The sequence below is a fragment of the Scomber japonicus genome, chromosome 5, assembly GCF_027409825.1.
Source record: "Scomber japonicus isolate fScoJap1 chromosome 5, fScoJap1.pri, whole genome shotgun sequence".
In the NCBI taxonomy this organism is placed as follows: domain Eukaryota; kingdom Metazoa; phylum Chordata; class Actinopteri; order Scombriformes; family Scombridae; genus Scomber; species Scomber japonicus.
In genome coordinates, this window is record NC_070582.1 from 14,507,633 (window position 1) to 14,530,730 (window position 23,098).

Genomic DNA, 23,098 nt, shown 5'->3' on the forward strand with positions numbered 1-23,098 from the left:
CTACACTCCTGCTGCCAGCCAAAGTCCTCCATCGGCCCCAGCGTAGCCAACTTTTACAGCCTGATCTGATGAGTGGAGGCTGGTTCCAGTGTGGGTAGACGAGTACACCCCGTAAGAGGGGACTAACTGGGCAATTAGAGTCACAGACCAATTTAGGAGAACAATAGGTCCACATATTTAACAAGCTCCCCCTGCCGGTAGCCCAGCAGGGGTCTGTTGTTGGGCCTAATGGCTGCCCTGTAGACACTGTGTCTGTCTTGGTAATGTGTTGCCTACCCCTGCCTCAGTTAATGTGGAGGTAATAGTGTATGAGCTGAATGGTTGGGCACCTGTCTGTCAAACAGACGAGTAGACAACACAGGAAAAATTAAAATTGGCTTTTAAAAAAGGAAGATGTAAATCTTTAAAAAAACAGACTAATAAATGCTCAACCCAACTCAACTTTTTTTGTTGTACAGTCGACCAAAACATGACTTGATATTCTTTTAATTTAGGAATTTGCTTCTAATGCACGCAGTCATGTTCAAATTAACAATGAACAGTTTGTTTAGGTGAAATATCTGTGCTTAAATGGAAAACCCACCCTAAAATAACTAATTTTGTTGTTTAAAATATAGTCAGAGGTGGAAGAAGTATTGAGATTCTTTAAAAATACTCAAGTCATGCATGAAATATTCTACTAGTATCCTACTAGTAAAGTACATATTAGCAGACAAATGTACTTTAAGTACATTAACTTATTTATTTCATTCCTCTGACTGAAATATTATATATGACATCACTGGATTATTAATATTGATGCCTCAGTGTGTAAGCACACTGCTTTTTTAAGACGTCAAAAAGCAAAAAAGGTTGGGAACCACTGGTTTCAATGTGTTGTATTTTACAAGTCTGATATATTACATTATGTTAAACCCTCATTGGAACAGTAACTAAAGCTGACTAATAAATGTAGTGTAGAAGGGAGTAAAATATTTGCTAAAATGTAGTGGAGTGGAAACATAAAGCAGCATACAAATATTCAAGTACCTCAAAATTGTATTTTAGAACACTACTGTGTTTAGTTACCTTCCACCACTGCATATAGCACACATGGTGTCGCTATATATGTTGTTGCTTTGGCTAGGTTCTGGTTCTCCCTCGTCTTGTACGGTGTCGTGTGCATCTTCATGTTAATATATTATATTTGACTATAAATAAAATATAGCACAGGTCAGCATTTACTTGTGATAAAAAATCATTTTTAGCTGAACTTTTACTTTTAGGTGGACTATATTAACTAATCATTTGGAGACCTTGGTGCTGCGTCCATAAAACTGAGGATGACAAAACAACTAATTTTAACAGCACACTGTGGTAATGTAACTGGGATAGGAGTGTGATTTCTGGCTCATTCTAAGAAGGATCAGGCATTATGTCACCTGAAGACATCATGAAGTCAAATTTCCAATATCCAGTCTGGGAAGATGTCAGTTTGTAGTAAATTGTACATTATTTGAAAAGCATAATGTGAAATTTTTTTTGAGTTGATGTTCCCTTTACACTACAGTCTCCACTGGCAGAGTGGGACAGCAGAACAAACACCTGAGACATACATCAAAGACAGAGGCGTGCTTGGGAAGAAAAGGAGGGGCGAATGGGTGTCTGAGATGGGCTCCCTTGTAGCACAGTGCACTTAGATAAAAGCTGTCTCCTCCCTGCACATAAGAGACTCATTAACTTAAGAGATTGAACCCCCATTTGCCCCCACCCTCCACCCTCCATCCTGCTGGGCTCCAGTGGGACTGACAGTCCCTGCACAGACTGTCAGTAGCACTCAATTGTCACATCCAGTCTCCGAGCCTTGCAGGCAGACGCTGCCACGCCGAGGTGTGCAGACAACTCTTCCTGGAAAGTGCAGACAACTGTGGGTCCACTAAGTATGCTAAACCAAGTTAACACACTCTACAACATGCTAAAAATTACAACGTTGTCTGTCTTGCATCTAATTTTTCTTTCTCAAAAAAGAGTCAATACTAAAGCACTGGAAGCAGCGATTAAATTTAGGCTGATGCCATTCAAATCATTTTAGCAGCATCACTGTGCAGCTTTGGCAGATATCAAACGGCTGTGACGCAATTCACAATAATTTACCCAGAATCTGTAACAGTTTAATTGAAAATCTTATGCACAGTCAAGCACATCGGCATAATAAACACAGAACAAAGAAATAATTGTGCAGTGTACAGTAGCGTCATCTTGGTTTCTACCCCCGAGTGGAAGTGCATTTGGCTCTAACAGAAACAAAAAAAATCTGTTTTCAAACCAATTCAGTCAACAATGATTAGGGCTGCTACAGCTCACTTTGTGAACGGTCAACTTAGAGGCAAGCCAAGGACATGTAAAGAGAAAAAAAACTTGGCACACAATGTCAGGTTGACAACGCTGAGGTGCATCATCCATGATTACATTGTCCTCTTATGCACTCCTTTGTTCCTCTGCAGCTCTGTGGGCATAAAAGAGGAGAAGAGTTAGGTTCATAATTTGCCAAATCCAATTTAAACTGAAGCTGTTGTTGTGCTTAGTAGTCATTTTAATATCATTGAGTGTGGCAGATATGTGGAGCTCACTGTATTGAATAGTCCAGTCCAAAATACATACATACAAAGCATCCTAAATAACATTATTAGAATGAATGCTGCAAACAAACTAATCAAACCAGACATATTTTATATTGTGAATACTTGTGTCTTAGAAATTTCTTCACATTTCTTGAAAATCAAAACAACCTAAAGCATGTAGATTAACTTTAACAAATGTTACAAATTTAACAAAAGCATGTTGAAAGTTGGTATTTGTACTGTTATCCATCTACTCTACTATTTTCAATGCAAATTACTTGAATAATATGGGTCTTAAGTGCCAGTACCCTTTGGTACTTACAGAACGGTGGTTTAACAACACTGCTGAGGCGTACTGTACTTTTTTTACCCATAGAAATATTTGGTTTGTATTGTCTCCTGTGACTGCAATGATAATCCTAAGTATCCGTTTTGAATGAAGAAAACATGATGGGCAATTAGTTTACGTACATGTGAGAGTCTCTTAGGGAAGGAGGGGGGTCACAGCCCACATATGCCCCGTTGATGTAGCAGTACTGCAGTAAAGCCCTGAAGCATGGGTCCTTGAGAGATATGAAGATATTTAAAGTACACAATACATGTATAATGAACTCGTATCAACACAATCAAATATTTTATAATATATATGATAAAGCTTTCATGTTTCACTCACCCAGATGAGAATGTGAGGGTTTCCAACAATTAATAACATGGCTTTAGGGCGGGTGACGGCAACGTTGAAGCGCTTGGGGTTAGCCAGAAAGCCAAGCACACTCTGCAAATCATCACTCTCTACCGATTCATTAGAACGCACCTACATTATAAGAAAATTAAAATAGAGCAGTTTCTACATTAGGGGATAAACTGTGAGAGGGTATGACTCATAGCTCCACAGCCCCCCCCCCCCCCCCCCCCCCATTTAAAATGGACTGCTTTATCTGATAGTTTTTTGGATGTGATATTTGATTGTAGTTATTGATTGTTGAAGTGTTGTTAATTGTTGCTAATAATATATAATATATAATAATAACTAAACTCAATGGATACCTTCAACATTTCATGTCTCACTCAAAAAAAAATACATAAATTAGTAACCATGTGACCACATGGAGGCACTGAAAGACTGATTTCAAATTATGGTCAGTAACCTCTAAACCATTCCATAAAGTATGTTCTTCCTAAATTCATTGTATCATAACAAATGTTTATTTGTTTTGCAAGCCAAAAACTTATTACCCACACTTTTTGTCCAAATAGTTTCAAAGCCTTCCAAATAAATCTTCACCACATTTGGCTCTGAACTTCATTTGAGTTTCATTTAATATCAAACAATGGCCCTGTTATTTATAAGGCATCACATTCTGATGTCTGCTATTTCTATTACCCAAATTCAGATTTTGCCTACCGTAGAGATGATGATGACCAGGAATTCTTGTCCTTGGAACTCTTCCACAGACCCCACTTTGATGTCAGACAAGCCTACTTTACCCAGCAGTACACGAATCTTCTCACACTGGAGAGACATAAAAAATTAAAGACACGTTTTGGATTACAGAATGTAAAGCACCACTTAATACATTAAAAACAATAAATATTTAATCTCTCACATATAGATTCATATAACAATCATTTTAAAGGGTAATTCTGGTATTTTTCAACCTGGACTCTATTTTCCCATCAATGTCGCAGGGATCCCACTGGATGCGCCTGCGTAGCATTTTTGCTCCAATAATAGGAAAAAAGGATCCAGGTTGAGAAACACCAGAATTACCCTTTAAGCTTGAGGTTGGATGTGGAGTGACACAAATAGCTTTTCCCCCCTCACTCATGCAACTTATTCTTATGCACCTCTAATATAAGACTGCACATCAAACACCATATTTTCCACAGATTGCGGTCTGTGTAGTCTTACTTGTTTTTTGTAGGGGGCAATGATGCCGATGTCAGAGACGTTCACAGGGTTGTAGAGCTTTTTGGCCAGCTGGCAGCAGTAAAGCATTACCTGCACAGCCTCCACTGGGTTGAACCATGATGGGTTGTTACCTTCCCTCATTTCTGTGCCCTAAAGCAGAGCAAAATCAGTAAAAAGAATGCAGGAGCTAAATATCCCAATAAACTGAAGTGACATTAAAGCCAAACAAGGATTTACAAGGATTAGATTGTAGAGATATACCAAAATTAAAAAAAACAACTAGTAACACAATATAGATTGACAAACTCTGTTACAGAATAGGTCTCATACTCGCTTTGCAAGACCAAAGCCATATTTTTGTAAGACCCCTCACCCTGACACCATGAAAAAGGAGAGGGAAGCCTCTTTTGGGCAGGTTTTTCCACTGGCAGAGGGAGTCCACTACAGCCCTGGGGGCTTTAAAACACAGTTCCCCCTGGTAGAAAAGCTTGGAGGGCAGTGTGAGCAAGGCCTCATGTGAACGGTAGTTGTAGATCAGCTTAGTCACCTGTAGTAGATAAAAACAAATTGCAGTCAGGTATGATACAGCACATTCTGTTAAGCTGATTCATGTGAGTGTGTGTCACTTTATATTGGATATAAACGCATGTGATTTGTATATAGTGCACCAACCAGCTTAGGGTTGTATCCCCACTCATGCCTGGAGTACAGTGGGTTGGCCATAAGCCTCTCCAACAAAGACACCCCCAAGCCAAAGGCAGTGGCTATCTTGGACTTCACTACTGGACCCAATTGACAGGGGTCTCCGGCCAACACTATCTAAGCAAGCAAGTAAAAAAAAAAGTTTTAATCAATAGGAGTCATTTTTTGTTTTAACAAATATTCACCTGCAAAAGCATATAACATATTTCTTATGAAAAAACAAGCACACAGAATGAAGACAGGAAAAAAGTATCTTGTAATAACCACAGCTCTGAAAACCTCAGACATGAATAAATGTAGATATGGCTCAACTTTAGCTGGAGAACATAACAACCACTAACAGGATTTGACATGATTTCTAAACACCACATAAGACAGGGGCACTAGCTTTCCATGGTTTGCATGATGGTAGTGTGTATAACTGAACTGACCTGTCCATCTCTCTCTGACACAAGACTTATGGGGATCAGGGACTCTGGCTCTGTGGCCTGGCCTGCTTCATCCAGGAACAGATGGGTAAAATGTCCCACTCTAAGGAAAAACAGGTGAGTAGTTCACAAACTGGGTCTAAAGTAGGAGAAAGATGAAGAACAAAGCTGCTAACTGGAAGTGTTGACCCCCATCCTGACTACAGCCCAGGACTTACTGTAGTCCTACATTATAGAACATGCCAGCACTGGAGCAGGTGCTGACAACAATCCTGTGAAAAGAGGCATGACGAATGTCCTCTCCAGCCCTCGAATACGGTCTCAGTACTTCTGGAATGAACTATAGAAATAAAAGACATCACAAGTCACATCAACATGGCATGTACATTTTAGATGTTGAAACGTGCTAAAAGTGGATGCAGACAACACGTTATAACAACCACGTCTATTATTTAGCTTACCACCCAACCTGGTGGTGATGGCAGCTGTACAGACCTTACTCTACACAGGAGCATGCATATCATCCCTTTGATCATACATAAGGCAGCGTTCAGACCAAATCAGGCAATGCAGCAGGTTCGGTGGGGGTATGGGTGTTTCACTACATGACCCATTTGTGTGACGTAAGTGATCGTAGCACAAATATAGAAATACCGAGTTGCAGCCCAAAACAATGCCATGTGAATGCATGGTGATTTATGTCTTTGTACTCCCTCATTGCAAGGTTGTACAGTTCTGGAAAAGGCATTAAGGCATCCCTTCCATCTTCACAGCTCCTTGATAAACTGCAGAATGCTACAATGCTACAAGGTAAATAAGATATTTCTCCCCGTTGGCATCTTCGTTCTATCACATTGCGTTCCGGCAAAAGTTGAGCCTGGTTCTTTTTTACACAGCTGAGATTGGGTCTACCCTCAGCCCCAACCTCTGCAATGTAAACAAACTACCTCTATTCAAATGAATAGGATTTTCACACATTGTCATATCTGGTCTGAACGCAGTCTGCAGCCATAAAAATTGTCCAGTAAGTGATTTTTTCATGATGGTCTGCATTACCTCTTCCTGCCTACAAGATGCATTGACACGGGCCAAACTTGCAGCATGCAGGAAGCCGCTGTGATGTAGACGGATGCAGATGAGGTCAGCAGCACTGTTGGAAGGAGTGCATACAAGTACCCGACTACTGGGCAGAAAGTGGTACACCTGGAGGTGGAGAGACTTTATGAAGTTACGGGTATGTCCACATTATTGCAGTTGACTGACAATGTTGATTAGTTGGATTCAATGGACAACAGTGTTTTTACATATGCTACAGTGAGACCTGCATTTTTAATGGACTTGGACTACATTTGTGAGCGTTTGTGTTTGTGAACACCTGCAGTATAGCCTCTATAAGAGTGATGGTTTTTCCAGTGCCTGGGGGTCCAAATAGAACATAAGGGGTGGGTCGACACTCTCCAGCCAAAATCCTCTTCACTGCCTCTCTCTGAGGGGGGTTGAGGTTGGGGTTAAAGAAGTGACCAGGGCTGGGGATGGGTTTGGATGGCAGCCCACCATCTAAAAGAGATTACACATATCAGTGATGCCCTTCATCTTATCTAGTATGCACTAGAGATGTTTGCAAACAAGCCCCAAATCAAATACAGATACCTTTTGTCTGTGTTGCCTTTGACTTCATGTCCACAGAAATGTTCGACACCTTTCCATTTTCTGGATTGTCTGGATTCTAGTGTTCAGATACAATTAGACTCAAAAATCAAACATGTTTTAATTATGTTTTTATGCTTCCAATTTTTTCACCTCTGTGTCCACCTTCATTTCGTTTTGGTCTGCCTCCTCCATCCACTTTCCTGTCCACTGAGGGGTCTGTGAAGTCACTCTAGAGGGGAAAAGAACTATCCAACAACATGAACATTTATTTGAGTTGAATAATTTAAGTCTGACTTTTGAAATACCCACCACAAAAGCTTGTCTGGCATTCTCCAATATCAATAAAAACAAAAGTGTAATTGTCTTATGAAAAAGTAAGCCAAGACTGATAAACTAGAATCTTCTATTAAATTTTCTTGTATATGATTTTGTCTATTCAACAAATACAATGTCATTTTGCTTGCAAAAATTATTCTTAGCATATGTAAAGGCGGATAATCCTGGAAAGATAAATTGAGATACAGAAATCATCCCTTAAGGCAAATTCAAATTTTTTCTTCTCCTCAGTGTGAGAAACAAAAGGGTTGTGGAAAAGATAGAGAATACCACCATCTAGAGTCGATTTTGTGTCACTTCATGTGCAAGGATGGTCTTTCAATGTAGTACTTCACTTCACTGCTGAATAAAAGACAGCCAGAGTATGTTCCTAGATTGATCCAGCTATATTCAGATACCCAAAATGAAGCTTATGACTATGTTTTTGTCATCTCCCAAAATTATATAGTTGATTTGTTTAGTAAAATTCAATAACAACACAATTATTTCATTTTTATATTATTTTGTAGCACAATCTATGTGACAAATTCTAACTTGATCACGACTCTGCAGTGAAACATTTGTGGCTTATCTTTTATAATGACTGATTCCATAGACAGCTGTATATGGCCTGTAACAGTAATGTTGACCCCAAAATAAGATCACGTCCTATTCATCATCTCTAAAATGTCAGGAAACATGCTCACAGTAAAATCCTCACTTACTCTCCCCAAACTGTTTCGTTTGGTCAAGTCCGTGATGACACCGCCTCATGGTCAACCTGGTAACGAAAGCAGTCAAAAAAAAACATCACCAGAAAAACTATGACTGATGACATACTGGTGAAATATAAATGTAAATCAACGTAAGATTATATTAATACTGACTCTCCCCTTTCTCACCTGTTGTAAGAGAATTCCACATCAAGCGGCTCTCCAACATAGCTACGCTGAAACTCTGAGTTCACTCTCAAACTCACATTCTCATCATTGATCTGTAGTGTCAAAACAGAGCATTAGATTTCATATAGATTTAAGCACCATTTATGTTTGATAATGCAGAACATAAAAGATGTTTCAGAGTACCAAATATCTCCCTACCTCTGTGACATAACTAACGTACTCCATTACCATACCGTCACGCCGTGGTTTCTTCAATACTATTCTGTCACCTGTAGAGCAAGTGAGTGGGTCAAGAGCCTTGTTGTGTTGCATGAAAAACTCATCAACTTTTGCATACATTCAGCAATGAAGAAGGGAAATACAGGCCTCCACACCTATACTGAGATTGGGTCTACCCTCAGCCAAGCCATGGACCTCTAGGTGCAGGTAGACAGCTCCTCTTTTTAAAATGGCCCCATTGATTATGAATTCTTTCAGTTCCCACTCTACATGCAGCTCTTCCAACCACAGGAGGGCTGAAAATCGTAAATGTGTGTTGGATTGTGACAGCACCTGGACAAACAGCAGGAGACAGAAAATGTGATTTCAATTGATCCAAAAGTTTTCTCCTTTATGGAAAATACAAATTTGTTTGGCAAATCAGGAAATCATATTTATAGTAAATAAACAAATAATGGTAGATTCCATTAGATACCACAGTGCCCTAATAAGCCACTAATCAACATATATATTGCACAACCTGCCCAAATCCATACTTTTGTTAAACAACTCTATTTAATTACTGAAACTTCATCATGGGCATTCTCACCTCTCCTAGGCATGGCTGCACAACCAGCACATCATTATTTGCCTCCACACAGTCTCTTAGGCCCTGAGGCACTGGGTAGGAAGGTAAGAAGCTTGGCAGTCGCCGCTTAGTAAGCCTGGAGGAGGGAAAGTTATTCTCAAACAAGAGGTGACACAAATTATTCATTCTGTATAAATACTTGCCTCTGTTTTAGAGACAGCAAAACAATAATCACCCACATAAATCCCACTAGGTCAACAAACAAAGCCTTATTTATAGAAGGTTTAGTAAAAACAATGGAAATCAACTTGGTTGAGTTATGTCATGGATCATCTGTTAATTATACAAATGGAAAACAAAAATAGATCATGATTTCATTATCTGACTGAAAGTTAAACTGCAACAGTAGATAGATAAGCAATGCATTCTGAGTTCATTGCTCTTCCTCAGGGAGCAATGTAATTGCATGTTTTGATACCTAGGTGCATCTTTTGGAGCAGAGACAGTGATCACATGACCAGGCGTTGTTGAGACCGGCCTGGCATCGCTGGGACTGTAAGGCACAGATGGCTGCAGCAGGTTCTCCTCTTCACTACCCACTGTGACCTCCAGGCGCCTCCCAATGACAAAACTGGAGAAATGCAGCAGCAGCAGCTCGGCACAGCTTCCCAGGCTCCTGAGCAATTTCCCACACATGGAATTTAGCAGCACAGACATCATACTAACAAGAACCTCACAGAATCACCTAAGAAGAGCTCATTTTATATTTCACAAAAACATGCCCAGATAGAGAATCCGAAAACCTTCCATTTGTCATTGTTATTTATACTATTGTCACAACAATAGTAATATAAAAATAACTCACTTTGCTTGACAGCCCACTACTATAGACAGCCTCTCTCCTGGTTGAATATCCAACTCAATTTGTTCTCTTCTGAGACCAGGGGAATGGAGAGTGTCCTTCAGAATTTTTCCATTTTTTTTGTCTACCTCTTTTGTAGCGCTGACTTGTTTTTCTGAAGGTTCAACAGCAGACTCAGACAATGAGCAGCTTTCCTGCAAAGGCTGTTGTTTCTGTCCCAGTGATGTAGACCCTTTAACAGTAACAAGGGAGAACTGTTCTTCTGAGTCCCAGTTAGCAAAGTCACAGAATTTCAGCCTGTGAGTCTCTGAACCTTTATTCCTGTTTAGAAAGAACAATGAGAATTATATAGTGCGGTAAGTTCAAACAGATGGCAAGAAGTATTTTTTCTGTGATAAGGCATTTGGCCCCTTGTTTTCTCTCGGATTTGAGGTACAAGACGACCAGTGGCTTTAATGAAGGTTGCAAAGAATAATGTCCAATTCTCATCAAAACTATACATATAATTTACAGAAATTTGTGGCTAATTATATTAGTGCTTTCATCTCCTCTTACACTAGGAATGTCAAAATTGTTGTGCTTCTTTGATCACTCACTGTATCCACAGCACCAGCTCTCGTCTCTCCCCAATCATCACTTCCCCAAACTGGCCATAGTCTGTTATATCAACCCCCCCTTTGTTTTCAAGGAGTTTCTGGAGATCAGCCGCTGGTAGATGTGTAGCAGCAAAATTCGTACTGCATCAAGAATAACAAGAAAAAAAGATTAAATTACTACTATCTGTCAATTCATTCATATTTTCACATTACTGCACTTCTGACAAAGATACAAGTTTAAAAACTGTGGTTACCCTTGAAGGCAGGGTGCCATGCACAGGGCCCGCCAACAGTAGAAGGACTGACTGCTCTCCACCATTACCAGGTTGACCACGTGCCCTGGCAAAGGCCGGTAGTGGGCAGGCAGCAGCAGAGAGTCCAGGCTGAAGAACACACTGTCTGCCACCACACCATTGTTACCATACATGCTGGTCACACACGCCTAGAGAAAGGGGATCATTCAAAGGAGGGCAGAGGAATCAGAGCAGGCATTAGAAATATATCTAAACAAGGTTTTAATAAAACCATGTCATTGATGTACCAAGAGGAATTTAATAAATGATTGTGTAAATTCTGTAAAGCCTAAAACTTTCAAGCATGCAGTTACCTGGTCTAGGCGGCAATAGCGTAAAGGGGCCACAGAATGAGCCTGGGTGGTCCACTGAGTAGGATTGATAAAATATTTTGCTTGGACCCAGTCTCCTTTCATTGGCTCGTAACCTAACAGACAGGAAAGAAAATACATAAGTGTGCCAATGGGCAGGGAAGTTAACATCAGCCTTCAGCCAACTGCTTATACATTTTGGTGTGGCTGCAAGTTTGTGTAATCTACTCTCAGTTTGAGAGCTCAACAAACTTGAATTATAAAAACATGGGTGGCTCTTAAATCAGTCACAGGATTCTGGCCATTTAAAAGGCCACTGTAAGTGAAGACAACAGAGTTGATGCAAAGCATCATGGGGCTAAGAGGCTCACAAATTTAGTGTGTGAAGTACAGTGTGCAACAATACCTTCCCAAAGACTGTAGCGTGGGAAGTAAGTGGTCTGGTTAATGTGGCCACCATCTCCATCAAATGATGTGACTGTGCCAATGAGAGGCCGCAGCTGCATACTGTCAGCTTCTGGGGAAGTGCATCCTCCGTCCTCCCAAGCATCAGCACTCTTCTCCACCTAAAAGACAGAATTAAATAGTGTATTTCCAAACAAAGCTCATTGTGATGACCTTATTTTCCTAATTGAACCAATGTAAGATAACGAAAATAAACTTAGACTTTGGTTTAATTTAAATAAAGGGCCTACCAGCTTCTACTCAAACGTTCAAATGTTAGAGGTTCAGTCTAACATGTGATAAAAAGAGGGGGCACACACTGTATGTTTTATTTTACCATATCCAACAAGCTCAACTGAACTGAAGGGGGGAAATGTAACTTGTTCAGTGTTTGCAGGTTTACACTGGAGGACACACAGGTTTCTCACCCTTAAAGCTTTCCAACCCCCTTGGGCACCATGTCGTACTGCTATGCAGTTCACTAGGTCCCCTTCTTTCAGTGGCATCCCACCCAAAACCTCTCCACTAGTGAAATAGACTGCTTTGTCTATCAAGCCGTAGTCCAGGCACAGCTGGGTTACCACACCAGCCCGAATGTGGCGAATGTCCTCCATGCCTGACCAGAAAAGTGAAATATGGAGCAAACACGACAGGACAATACAAATACAATTTGTAATACTGAACGAATACGCTACATAAGTGAGCTGTATCTGGATATATTGGGTGCTATGTGTTACGTGCTGTATTTACCTGGCACACCGGAGAAAATGCCTTCTTCATCAACTTCTACTGGCCTCCACAATGGAGAAACCAGTTTGCACAACATGCGCCGCACAGCAGTGAGCATATCTCCGGAGCTGTCACAGTAGCTCCCTGTCCACCCTGAGAAAACTGGACAGAGAACAGGCGATTTTTACAGCATTGTAAGCAGTCTAACCTAATTGTTGTTTTTTTTTTTTATTGAACTCTAACCTAAAGTAGATGCTGCTACACTACTATCTTAACACGCTCAAAAAATTAGGAATTACTAAAATATAAAATACATATTTTTAAATGACAGGAATGAACTTACAACTAACGCTGGACAACTTTTAAGCTAGCTAACAGCAAACGCGCTAACTCAGATATTCCACAGCCACCTTAGCACGAAATAGCGTCGTCTAGATGCAAGTAAATGAAAACATTACTTCATAAGAAATGGATGGGTTGGACATGTTTCAATACAAAGTTGAATTAACCGTACTCAACGCAAAATATGAACATGAAATTTCACGGATGAGGGTCGAAACTCGAGTGAAGTTAGTCGTCACGAACTTCAAAAATACGTACGGAAGGACGCGGTGGATGGCGGTTCATGACGTGAGGCGGTGTCACGGTTGATTTGGTAAACCTACCAGAGCGGGGAGTTCCTGTCCTCTGAAAAGAAGCCAATGCGGAAGTAACTTAGAGCTGCATTCTATCAAAATGCCACCAGGGGGCGATCGTTTTGTGTTCAAAAAGACTTCCGGCTCTATACAAGTCAATGGAGAATTCACCAACTTCTCACTTGATTTCTAACCTCAGTAAACGTTTTCAAAATGTGTTTATGGTCTCAATCGCTAGTTTAAAGCCTTCTTCAATGCAGTCTGATTTTCATTTGTGAAATGTTAGCCTCCCTGATTTTATATTTGACGATAAAGCAGGCTACGTGGCTACGTTGTGATTGACAGGTTGATTGACCAATATCCTCGAGATCCAGCCCTCGCAACCAATCGCAGCCTCCCCTGCTCCGCCGTTGGTCCCGCCCATACTTCCGTCTATGACTCCGCCTCATGCCCTTATAAGTAGAATCCGTGTTCTTTTTTTCCCAGCATGCACCTGAAATTTTCAAGATGGCGCTGCCTAGATTCGATACTATTGGCTTCCGAGCAGCAGTCCACAAACCAATGGGTGACGTCACGGATGTTACGTCCATTTCTTATGGTCCCAAGTGGCAATAGCCTAATGGAACCCTGCTTAAATGTAAGTTTAAATTTAATTTTAAAGTCTGTGAACTGTCTGTTCACAAAGGCTGTATTGTAAGGTCTAAAACTGTTCAAAATAATGATAATAACAATAATAATAATAATAATAATAATAATGAAAATAAGTCTAAAGTGACGTCTTTAAGAAAACAAGATGCACTTCTCAGAAATAATGCTAATGGTGGCGTACACATTCGTGCCGTTTCTCTGAAGAAAACCCAGGTCTTACTTGTTCTTACTGGTCTATATCTTACTACTTCATCATAAGATAATTAGTAAGTTATCAGGAGGTTATTGCTGTTGAAGTCTGGTAGTTAACCCTGAATTGGCATTAACGGTTTCTGAGTGATCCCAAAGGCTTGAAGCAAGCTATAATGAAGTAGTGGTGGGTGGAAAATCAATATCAAAAGTACTGAAACCTGTAGCCTATATTGTGGTAATGATCAATTCTCATTGCATTAGCACTAGGTAAATATTAACAAAACAGTAGTCTTTCTTGTTCTTCTACTGATGAATTTCCAGCAGGCTGTAAAGTGAAAATCGCAATGCTGCCCTATTTGTCCAACATTCTTGAATACAAAGCAGTTGTGTGGAGAAATCATAAGATTGCTTTACCAGTAGGTTGAAATTTCACTTCAGATGCAAAAATAGACTTGAAAGAGAAAGCCGAAAGACCCAGATCTGACAACTCCCTGAATAACTGTTGCCTTTCACTTTTGTACTTATTGCATGAGAACATAACGTTTTGGACAGTTTCCAAATCTCCTCACTGACTCAGACCGTCTGGATGTTTGCCTATGACTTTCAAGTAGCTGGCTAGACCACAATGCCTCAGTCTCAGCCTAGTTAGAACAACATCATCTCTTCTTCCAGATTTTATCATCCACCTCTTAGTTTTAACAGATGTCTGCAGAGAGAAATAATGCCTATCCCTTTGTTCTTTCTGTCCACTCTTTTTGCCACTGAAGCTCTATTTTTTTTCTTTACAAATGCTGAAGCACTCACATTAACCCAACTGAATCTTCAGATCAATAGTTTCCAGTTTAATAGAGAGATTTGTCAGCCAATTTGTGAGTTTTCATTTCCCTTGACCACTGAGTGCCCAGGTATCTACAAACAGCCTACATTACATATACCTTACCTAAGCATGCAGTAAAAGAATCTCCAGGAGAAGGTCAGGGTGGGCCCTTGATATAGTTTAGTTTAGTCCAAAATGGGACTGCAACGACTTTCATTAGCAGTTAGTTTGGCAATTATTTTCTTGATTCGTCAATTAATGGCCCTATTTTCCAACCTATATTTCTGACCACCATATTTTTTACATTAAAATGAATGAAAATGCTATTTGATTGCCAAATTAGTTGCAGAATAATTTTCTGTTGATCAACTAAATTATTAATCGATAAATCCTTGCAGCTCTAGTACAAAATAAAGATCATTTCCTTTACTGCCAAATTGTGACCATACAAAAGCAATATTATTGCCACAACAGTCACCTCCCCCAACACTACAAAGTTGGTTTATATTTTCAAACAGTTAATAAAAGATTAGCCAACCGCACAATTTATAGAAATGTACCACTATAGGGCTACACATTAGGTTAAACCACAGGGTTAAACATAAACAATACCAGTCATATTTTATTATAATGCAACACAGTATATGAAATGAATCTGAAAATACAGTGTGACTATCCAGCTTGTGTCTTTTAGACACATTTGAGCATTAGAGCGTCATCTGTTTAGTCACCAACTGTCTTGTTCTCCCTCTTCATGCAAATGACCTATTTTTGGCACCTAATGCATCTTTCTATGTCAAAAAGAAGCAGGTGGAACACTTTTGTATTGTTATTTTTTGAAGATTTAAGACCTGGAAGGAAAACATTCACTCTTTTTTTAAGCAACACCCTGCTGCATATTCTCACAGTACTATCACACACAAAAAACTCTGCTGCTCTACAGAACTACAGACTGACTATTACAAATTGACAAACTGAACAGGCAATGAGTCATCAGTCTGCTAATGTGATCTGATGAGATATTGTGAAGAGTAATTATACACCTATCTTTTTTACCTAAAACTCATCATGGCACTTCATATTATGCCAATGTAAGATCAAGCCTTGGCTTAGTCAGATAAATATTATAGTGTTGCTGCCAACTTTGATCTTCACAGCTTTCACGCTCGTATATTCTGTGGTCCATATTTTACCTTAGATTCTGACTTTTCCCACCAAAGTTGTCAAGTTTGTGGATCTTATGGAAGAATACCAGTGGTCAAGTATAAATTATTCCAGATATTGCATCTATAGAGTATGGAAATGTATGGAAGGCAGCACTGCCACGGGTATAGTAGTATCACCAACTAAACTTTTTATCTTTTTCTTCTGGAATTTATTCTGTAGATGTTGAGAGGTATAGAACTTACCTCCAATCGTGGAAGATCCATTTGGATCTCATACTGAAGTGAAAATGGGGATATGACAGCCTAGAAATATGAATTCAAATTCTTTACCTTAGTAAAAGTACAAAAGTATAATTTATAATTCCAGGATACATTTTATACATAAATGATTTTATTGAATCATGATCACTGATGGATTAATGTACTTCATTTCACTTTAATGTTGCAACTAGTAAATGTGAGGATATTTTTTTAAATCTATTTTATATACTGCTGGGTATCTTTATCTATAATAAAACATCAAGCAACATAATTTAATTGTTGATTATATTTTTGTATTGATAATCTGAATCTACAAAGTAGCTAAAGCTTTAAAATAAATCTAGTGGAGTAAAAAAGCACACATTTTATATAAAATATGTGTTGGACCAGTGGACAAAGTAGCATAAAATGGAATGGTGAGAAACTCAACCTTTGACTTATCAGTAACCGGTCATACAAAAATTATTTATAAACCAAGCATGTTGAAAATTAAAACCACAGGACAAACAATAAACCTGATACCTAATATCCGTTGAAAATAATATAAGGTACCTTCTTGCATTTGTCCAGCACCAAACTAAGGTGACAAACTAATAATTTTGTTATTTTGTTTTGCATGTTCCTGCAACACACTGTCTCCTTTTCAACTGCTGTATTGAATATCAGTGCTGTGTACTCTATTACTGTATGCAAAGTATTGATAGGATCAGAATGAAGTGCCAATCAAACTATGTCCGGAAATCAAAACCTACCATGTAATGTTTCAAACTAAGCACAAAATCCCCAAATATGTACTTCACATGGTTCAATAGTTTAAAATGGCATCCTAGAATTTTTTTTTTTTCCAGATTTATTTTTGGGGCATTTTTTTGCCTTTATTTGTAAGTACAGTAGTGGCATATGCTGACAGGAAGCAGTGAGAGTGAGGGGATTGACCTGCAGCAAAGGTCCCTTGACCAGTATTTTAAAGTTTTGAATGGTTTTGTAATTTTCTTATAATAACCAACATACCATTTTTAAAAAAAGACAATGTTTTACATTATATTAATTGTGATTAGTTAACATGTCTCTGCAAGCTGATTTTATCCTGCTGTGCAACTTCCTGAAGGATAAAGAAAAAAACAAGTATTTTGAAAAATGATCTGCTTTGGGAAAAGTGAGGCACTTATGATTTGTAGTTAATGGACTTGCAAAAAGCACTAAAACATGCAAAAACACTGATATGCCTATATGGCAGAGCTGATATTTAGATTTACAGCCATCCCCAAAAAGTATTTTTATGTAGTCAGTTTAAAATTGTGTGCCTTGAGGAAACTGCGGTAAGTGATAGCACATTAACATCCCAGGTTTATATATGAGCCATTTAAACTGTTTCCATGGGTGCTGCCTGGAATCATGGTTTCAAGATGTGGTGGTGATAGTTGTATGTTTAGCTGGTTGAGTGCTGGATGAGAACAGTTTATACAGTGAAAACAGTCAAACTCCCGGTTGTTATATATTTAAGAAAGCTTGTAATGTTTTATATTGTTTGCAACTGTCAGGACCGTTACCACTGATACGACCCACAACATACCACAAGAGGTCAGTGTTGGCACTCTTTCTAACCAAGACAATTATGTCTTTTCTACAGTGTGCAGAGTGCAAATGAGGCCAAGGCAGGAATCAGATCAGATAGTAATCTCAAAGTCTGTGTTGCTATAACTGGACACTCTGCTTACCCTATTTAATGGCAACAAATGCCACGAATCCTCAGAAATTATGCCAGCTATTGTGAGGGCCACAGGAAAAACAGATTCCCTCATCAATCAGATAGGGTCTGACTTGGGCCCAAACTTCCCCAGTGTAATTAGCGGCTAAAATACTCATACATCAACAAGCACAAGTACAGTCAAGACAGTCTGATTGTTGGACAGGAATTTGGCCACAGTAGGTTATCTCCTTAGTGTGCCTGTAGTTATTTAAAGAAGAGTTGGCCTTCTGCCCTCACTGAAGCATGTCAATATGAAAATGTTCACTTCATATTTAAAATTATGAAGAAAAAAAAAGGACAGTAGTGCTGAAATATATAATAATCAACAGAAAATGCATGACTTTTTGTGAGTTTTAAACTATAGAAATGACTCTGCTTGGTAAGGAATAAAGGGTCAGTCCACGATAGGCCCACAATAGGCCGTAGTACAGCCCAGAGGTAATATGGGATTTATTATGTAAACCTGATGTAAATAAATTAATCTCCAATGATGAATGTACCTAAAACACAGAGGAAGTGTAGGAACATTGAAAGAAGCAAGCACAGTTTATACTTTATGGTGTCTGTTACTCATATCAGAACTTTAAAAAATCATGGAAATCATTTGCATATGTTGAACTTTTAGACTTTTGGTTTGGTGGAAGATTAACAACAATAACAAGATTTTTTGAGAATTCAGTATGATATTCAATATAGAACAATCCTTTTCCAATATATTCTCATGTTTAAATTAATCTGAATCTTGATCAGATCAGATTTTTCTAATTTAAGGATGAACAGAAGTTCATGATAGCAAAAAAAAAATGCTGTATCTTGCGATTGGATCCTCACTTGGATCTATATCTGTACCCAAAACACAAAAACAAACATTTGGCTCCTTTTTTATTATCACATGAATTTCTATCAATTTTAGTATTCGTCACATTTTTATAAATAACAAAATATGTTATTGACATGTAAACATTGAAGACTTCCCTTCCATACAGTGCAAATTGATTGTTTGTTAAATGTATCATTGCTATACCACTTCAAGCCTTTTTCAGGTGGTCTTCACACCATTAAGTGCTTGTAGTTGTGCATATAGTTTACATATTAAATGTTTTTAGTTTTCTCAACTCAGAATCTTCTTCCTTTTTACTTTGTGTTATTACTGAAGCGCAGTGAAGCATTAAACTGGGCAAGTTTATTAACCAGTGATCTAATCATCTAATGGTAGTGTGACATTTAATCACAAATTGTTTACATAAAGGTGTATTACATTCTTACCTGTACCTGACAAGGCAAATATGTTTGTCAGTCATGGTTTCATATTCAAGAATGAGCAACAGAGTGCAGGGTTAATATCTTTCAATGCAGGTAACTGTATTACACAGCACCTACATGAATGTAAGGATATTTAAGGATGGAAACAGGTAAAGTCATGGAAATGAAAACATCCTTGCTAAAGGTAATAATTGGGAATAAAGGGGTTTAATAATGATCAATAAATAAATGAATCATCAGCCATTTTTTTACCCTAACCCTACAATAGTGGTGGAAGGTAACTAAGTACATTTATTCAAGTGCTGTAGTGCTTAAGTACAATTTTAAGTTACTTGTACTTTAACTGAGTATTTCCATTTTATGCTACTTTATAATTCCACTACATTACATTTAAAGGGAAAATAATGTACTCTCTATACTACTACATGTATTTAACAGCTTTAGTTCAGTTTCAGATGAAGATTGAACTCAATGAATAATATAACAAGCTTTTAAAACATAAGACATGGTTTAAGATGAAACCAGTGGTTTCCTACCTTTTTGGCTTTTGACATCTTAGAAAAAAAGCAGTGTGTAATCAGGGTCACATTTCAGATGTCTACCAGTTGTTGACAGCTCCACCAAATGATCCAATATTTCACCAAAAATCAAAGCGAAAAAGTCCAAAAACGGAATACTTTATTTTTTTCTTCTTTCCTCCTTCATTCATCATCTCACGACCCCTCAGATTTTCCTGGTGACCTTTGAGAGGGGCCTGGCCCCTAGGTTAGAAACCACCGGACTAACTAAAAGCTGTAACAGTAACATGCTGCTTTAATATTGATAATCTAATGATGTCATATAACTTTTACTGTAATAAGCTACTTCACTTTGCTGCTGGTGGGATTTTTTCATGCAGGGCTTGTAATGGAGTATTTTTATATTGGTATTTTTACTAATGTACAAGACCTGAGTACTTCTTCCACCTCTGCCCTTAAGAGAGGGTGGGGGTGGGGGTGCGCATGATTTCTAGCTACGCCCTTGATTCAGCAGCAGTCATATCAGAGATGCGAGAAGGGATGGGGGGGGAGACACAAAGAGCGAAGGGAAGGGAAAAGACAGGGAAGAAGGAGGTCTGCGTAAACTCCGCCTCCGGTCTCGGATCCTCTCGCATTCCAGCCTCTCACGTTGAGGATAGGGAGAGAGAGAAAAGGGGAGAAAACAAGAAGGGCACACGAGGAAGAAGAAGGAGAAGAAAAAGAAGAAGAAGGGGAGCAGCGAAACGACCATGGCAATTTTCAAAACGTCTCAGCTTGAGATAGTGTCCGATCACAGCGCACCTCTAGTACCACCGTCGACCACGGCTCGGATCATGCAGTCGCACAAAAGACAGATGAGTCCAGATGAATGAGGAGCTACCTGGGCCGTGGACAAAATGAGGGTCATCTTCATCCAAAACGCCGGTTTCGTCGCAGCTTTCTCGCCTTTTAGATGTGAGTCGGTGTCGATGTTGGCAGCGTTTAGGACGACAGATAATGTGAACGAGCCAGAATTAACCACAGATAGATCATGCCAGTCAATTGAGGAGTGAGGAGATTAGCCACACCAATTTTAGACATTTTTTTATTTTTTATTTTATTGGGATAGAGCTTGCACATTATATAGCCCTTATCATCTGTAAACTGAAAGTGGATTCAGCTTCCGGCATGCAGTCCGCTGCCGAAATCTGAATGCCTATTATATTTATATTATTGGCACTAGATTTAATTGATATCCAGTGATAGGACTATGTATCAGGTTATTATAGACCGATAATGTCCATTTTAGACTTTTTTGTGCTTGATCCGTTAGCAAACTAATTATATAGCGATAATAACATGAATAGGTAGAAAGAGAGATCTGTTGTTTTGATCAAAGCCAATTGATCAATCGAGACAATCTGGAAATGTTAGTTTCCACATGTAATAATATGACTGTTAGGCGACGCGTTATTCATTGTAATTTATTTATTTATTATTACTATTATTAGGCCTATAAGTATTATATTATCAATTTGTTGTTAGTAGGTAGTTTGAAATATTTAACAGTGGGAAGGTTGTTTGAACACTTCCCTAGTGAGATGGAAACAGCTTATTTATCGCCCCACCGGGGGGCAACCCGTCCCGAGGCCCCAAAAGGCCAAACCTCTGCGGGCAAGCCGGCGGGGGGTGACCTCTCCCCTCCACCTCAAGCTCCAGCTCTACCTGCCGGCAGCTCCCCTGAAGGGACGTCGCCGGCAAGCAGTGATGGACGGAGGAACTCGGGCGTGAAGAAACACCACCACAAGCACAACCTGAAACACCGCTACGAGCTGCTGGAGACCCTGGGAAGAGGCACCTACGGCAAAGTCAAGAAGGCGATTGAGCGGCACTCCGGCAGAGAGGTGAGCCACTTAACCCCCTGTAAACATCTGTCACGATGCTTTTAGTGAGCTTGTAATACATGGATGTTTGTGTAACACCATTAGTAGCCACCACAAATAACATTGGTCCTAAAATATTAGTGCTTTGTTGTGCTCAGAGGCGTGTGCGTGTCCTTGCCCCGCTGGGAATTCCCTCCATGCTCAAAAGGGCCCATGGGGCCTGGGAGCTGTGGCTGCACACGCCTTGTCCTATGCGGGGCCTCACGACCGGATGCTAGAGTGCAAATCCGGCTACTGACTGACTGATGCGACTTTAGTGACCCCATAGGCATCATGGAAGCTAGTTAACAGTCCCTCAGAGATACTTACAGCCAAGTTGCATTTTTTCCTTCAGCGTTTTAAATGTTTCAGGCTGTGTCCTTTTAGTTTTCTGTGTGGGTGTGAGTGTGTGTACAGGGGTCAATCCACCACTTTCTGTTTCTTTTTGAACAAAAGTCATTGCCCGACTTAAGAAACCCACCATCTGTTGTTTTGTTCTTAACTCTAAGAGCTATGTCATAGCAGACCAATACATATCTGAATATTTCCACGTGTGGCAAAATTTGACCCCTGTGCCCATTCTGGCAGGACACGAGGAACTTTCCATTTGCTGAGAATGTCAGGGGGGAAACTTAGTATGGGTCAACAATGTCCCCAAATGTTTTCATTGCTCCTGGCAAATGCAAGCTTGATATTAGGGGACCATAAAGCCTCCGGTAATGCTTACTCTCCCCAGGCCATGTTCCATTTGGCTGCTTGTCCTTTCTTCAATATGTTTTCCTATTCAGTATTGCCATGGCACCAGCTGTAATGTGAAGAATATTACTTTTACTAGCATTGTTAAATTGCGCAATGTATGCTTGCAGGAAGGGTCCAAGTATCTCATTTTGATAGTGAGTGAGTTTGAGACACTGTTTCCTGTAGATAGCTGGAATTGTTGGCTTTAGGTGACTCCCCAAAGACCTTTTTTACAAGGAGAAACAGTCAGCCATTCACACTAGAACTACTACATATGTTTACATTTGTAGGGTTTTTAAATAGAGTGCAATACTGTATACCATAGTGGTGCTGAGGATGAAAAACTACATATTCGAGCCAAACTCTTAAAAAAAACATGAGCACTCCCAAAAAAACATAGTCAGACCATTTTATGTTTGACAAAACTATGTGTCCTAATGCTTTCCCTTCTCCTGCAATCAGCAGCAATGTCCTGTACATAACAGTCACACTCAAAACAAGATGCCAGTTAAGTATAGTATGTCCTTGCATCACTGTCTTTCACATTTCACACAGGGAGTTTGTGTATCTTTGAGTCCTTGGAGAATCAGCGCCTCTGCACATAGAGTACCAGCAGAAATCAGACAGAGCATGACTGCCGGCCACCTCACAGGCCACGTGTTTCTGGCACTGTGTTCC

The 23,098-nt window shown here is 39.4% G+C and overlaps 2 protein-coding genes across 3 annotated transcripts in view; one reads left to right on the forward strand and one right to left on the reverse strand.

Moving 5' to 3' along the window:
• mov10l1 (Mov10 like RISC complex RNA helicase 1) lies at positions 1 to 20,688 on the reverse strand. The gene is made up of 25 exons (XM_053319883.1): positions 20,583 to 20,688; positions 12,553 to 12,693; positions 12,231 to 12,418; positions 11,765 to 11,924; positions 11,362 to 11,474; positions 11,009 to 11,196; positions 10,755 to 10,895; positions 10,162 to 10,230; positions 9,775 to 9,972; positions 9,318 to 9,432; positions 8,884 to 9,061; positions 8,708 to 8,778; positions 8,510 to 8,601; positions 8,333 to 8,388; positions 7,018 to 7,199; positions 6,699 to 6,845; positions 5,861 to 5,982; positions 5,646 to 5,745; positions 5,185 to 5,331; positions 4,886 to 5,059; positions 4,513 to 4,662; positions 4,006 to 4,113; positions 3,274 to 3,414; positions 3,068 to 3,163; positions 1 to 126 (listed from the first exon to the last, which is right to left on the reverse strand). Exons 1-25 carry the CDS (start codon positions 20,686 to 20,688, stop codon positions 1 to 3), a joined length of 3,309 nt encoding a protein of 1,102 aa, XP_053175858.1.
• nuak1b (NUAK family, SNF1-like kinase, 1b) overlaps positions 20,347 to 23,098 on the forward strand; it is a 19,532-nt gene continuing 16,780 nt past the window's right edge. The window contains exons 1-2 of one of the 2 annotated variants that reach the window (XM_053318989.1): positions 20,347 to 20,735; positions 21,358 to 21,664. In XM_053318989.1, coding sequence (XP_053174964.1) covers positions 21,362 to 21,664 — 303 coding nt within the window. In that variant the 5' untranslated portion in view covers positions 20,347 to 20,735; positions 21,358 to 21,361. Of the gene's footprint in view, positions 21,665 to 23,098 lie in introns of both variants that reach the window. The other variant, XM_053318988.1, reaches the window with a different exon arrangement.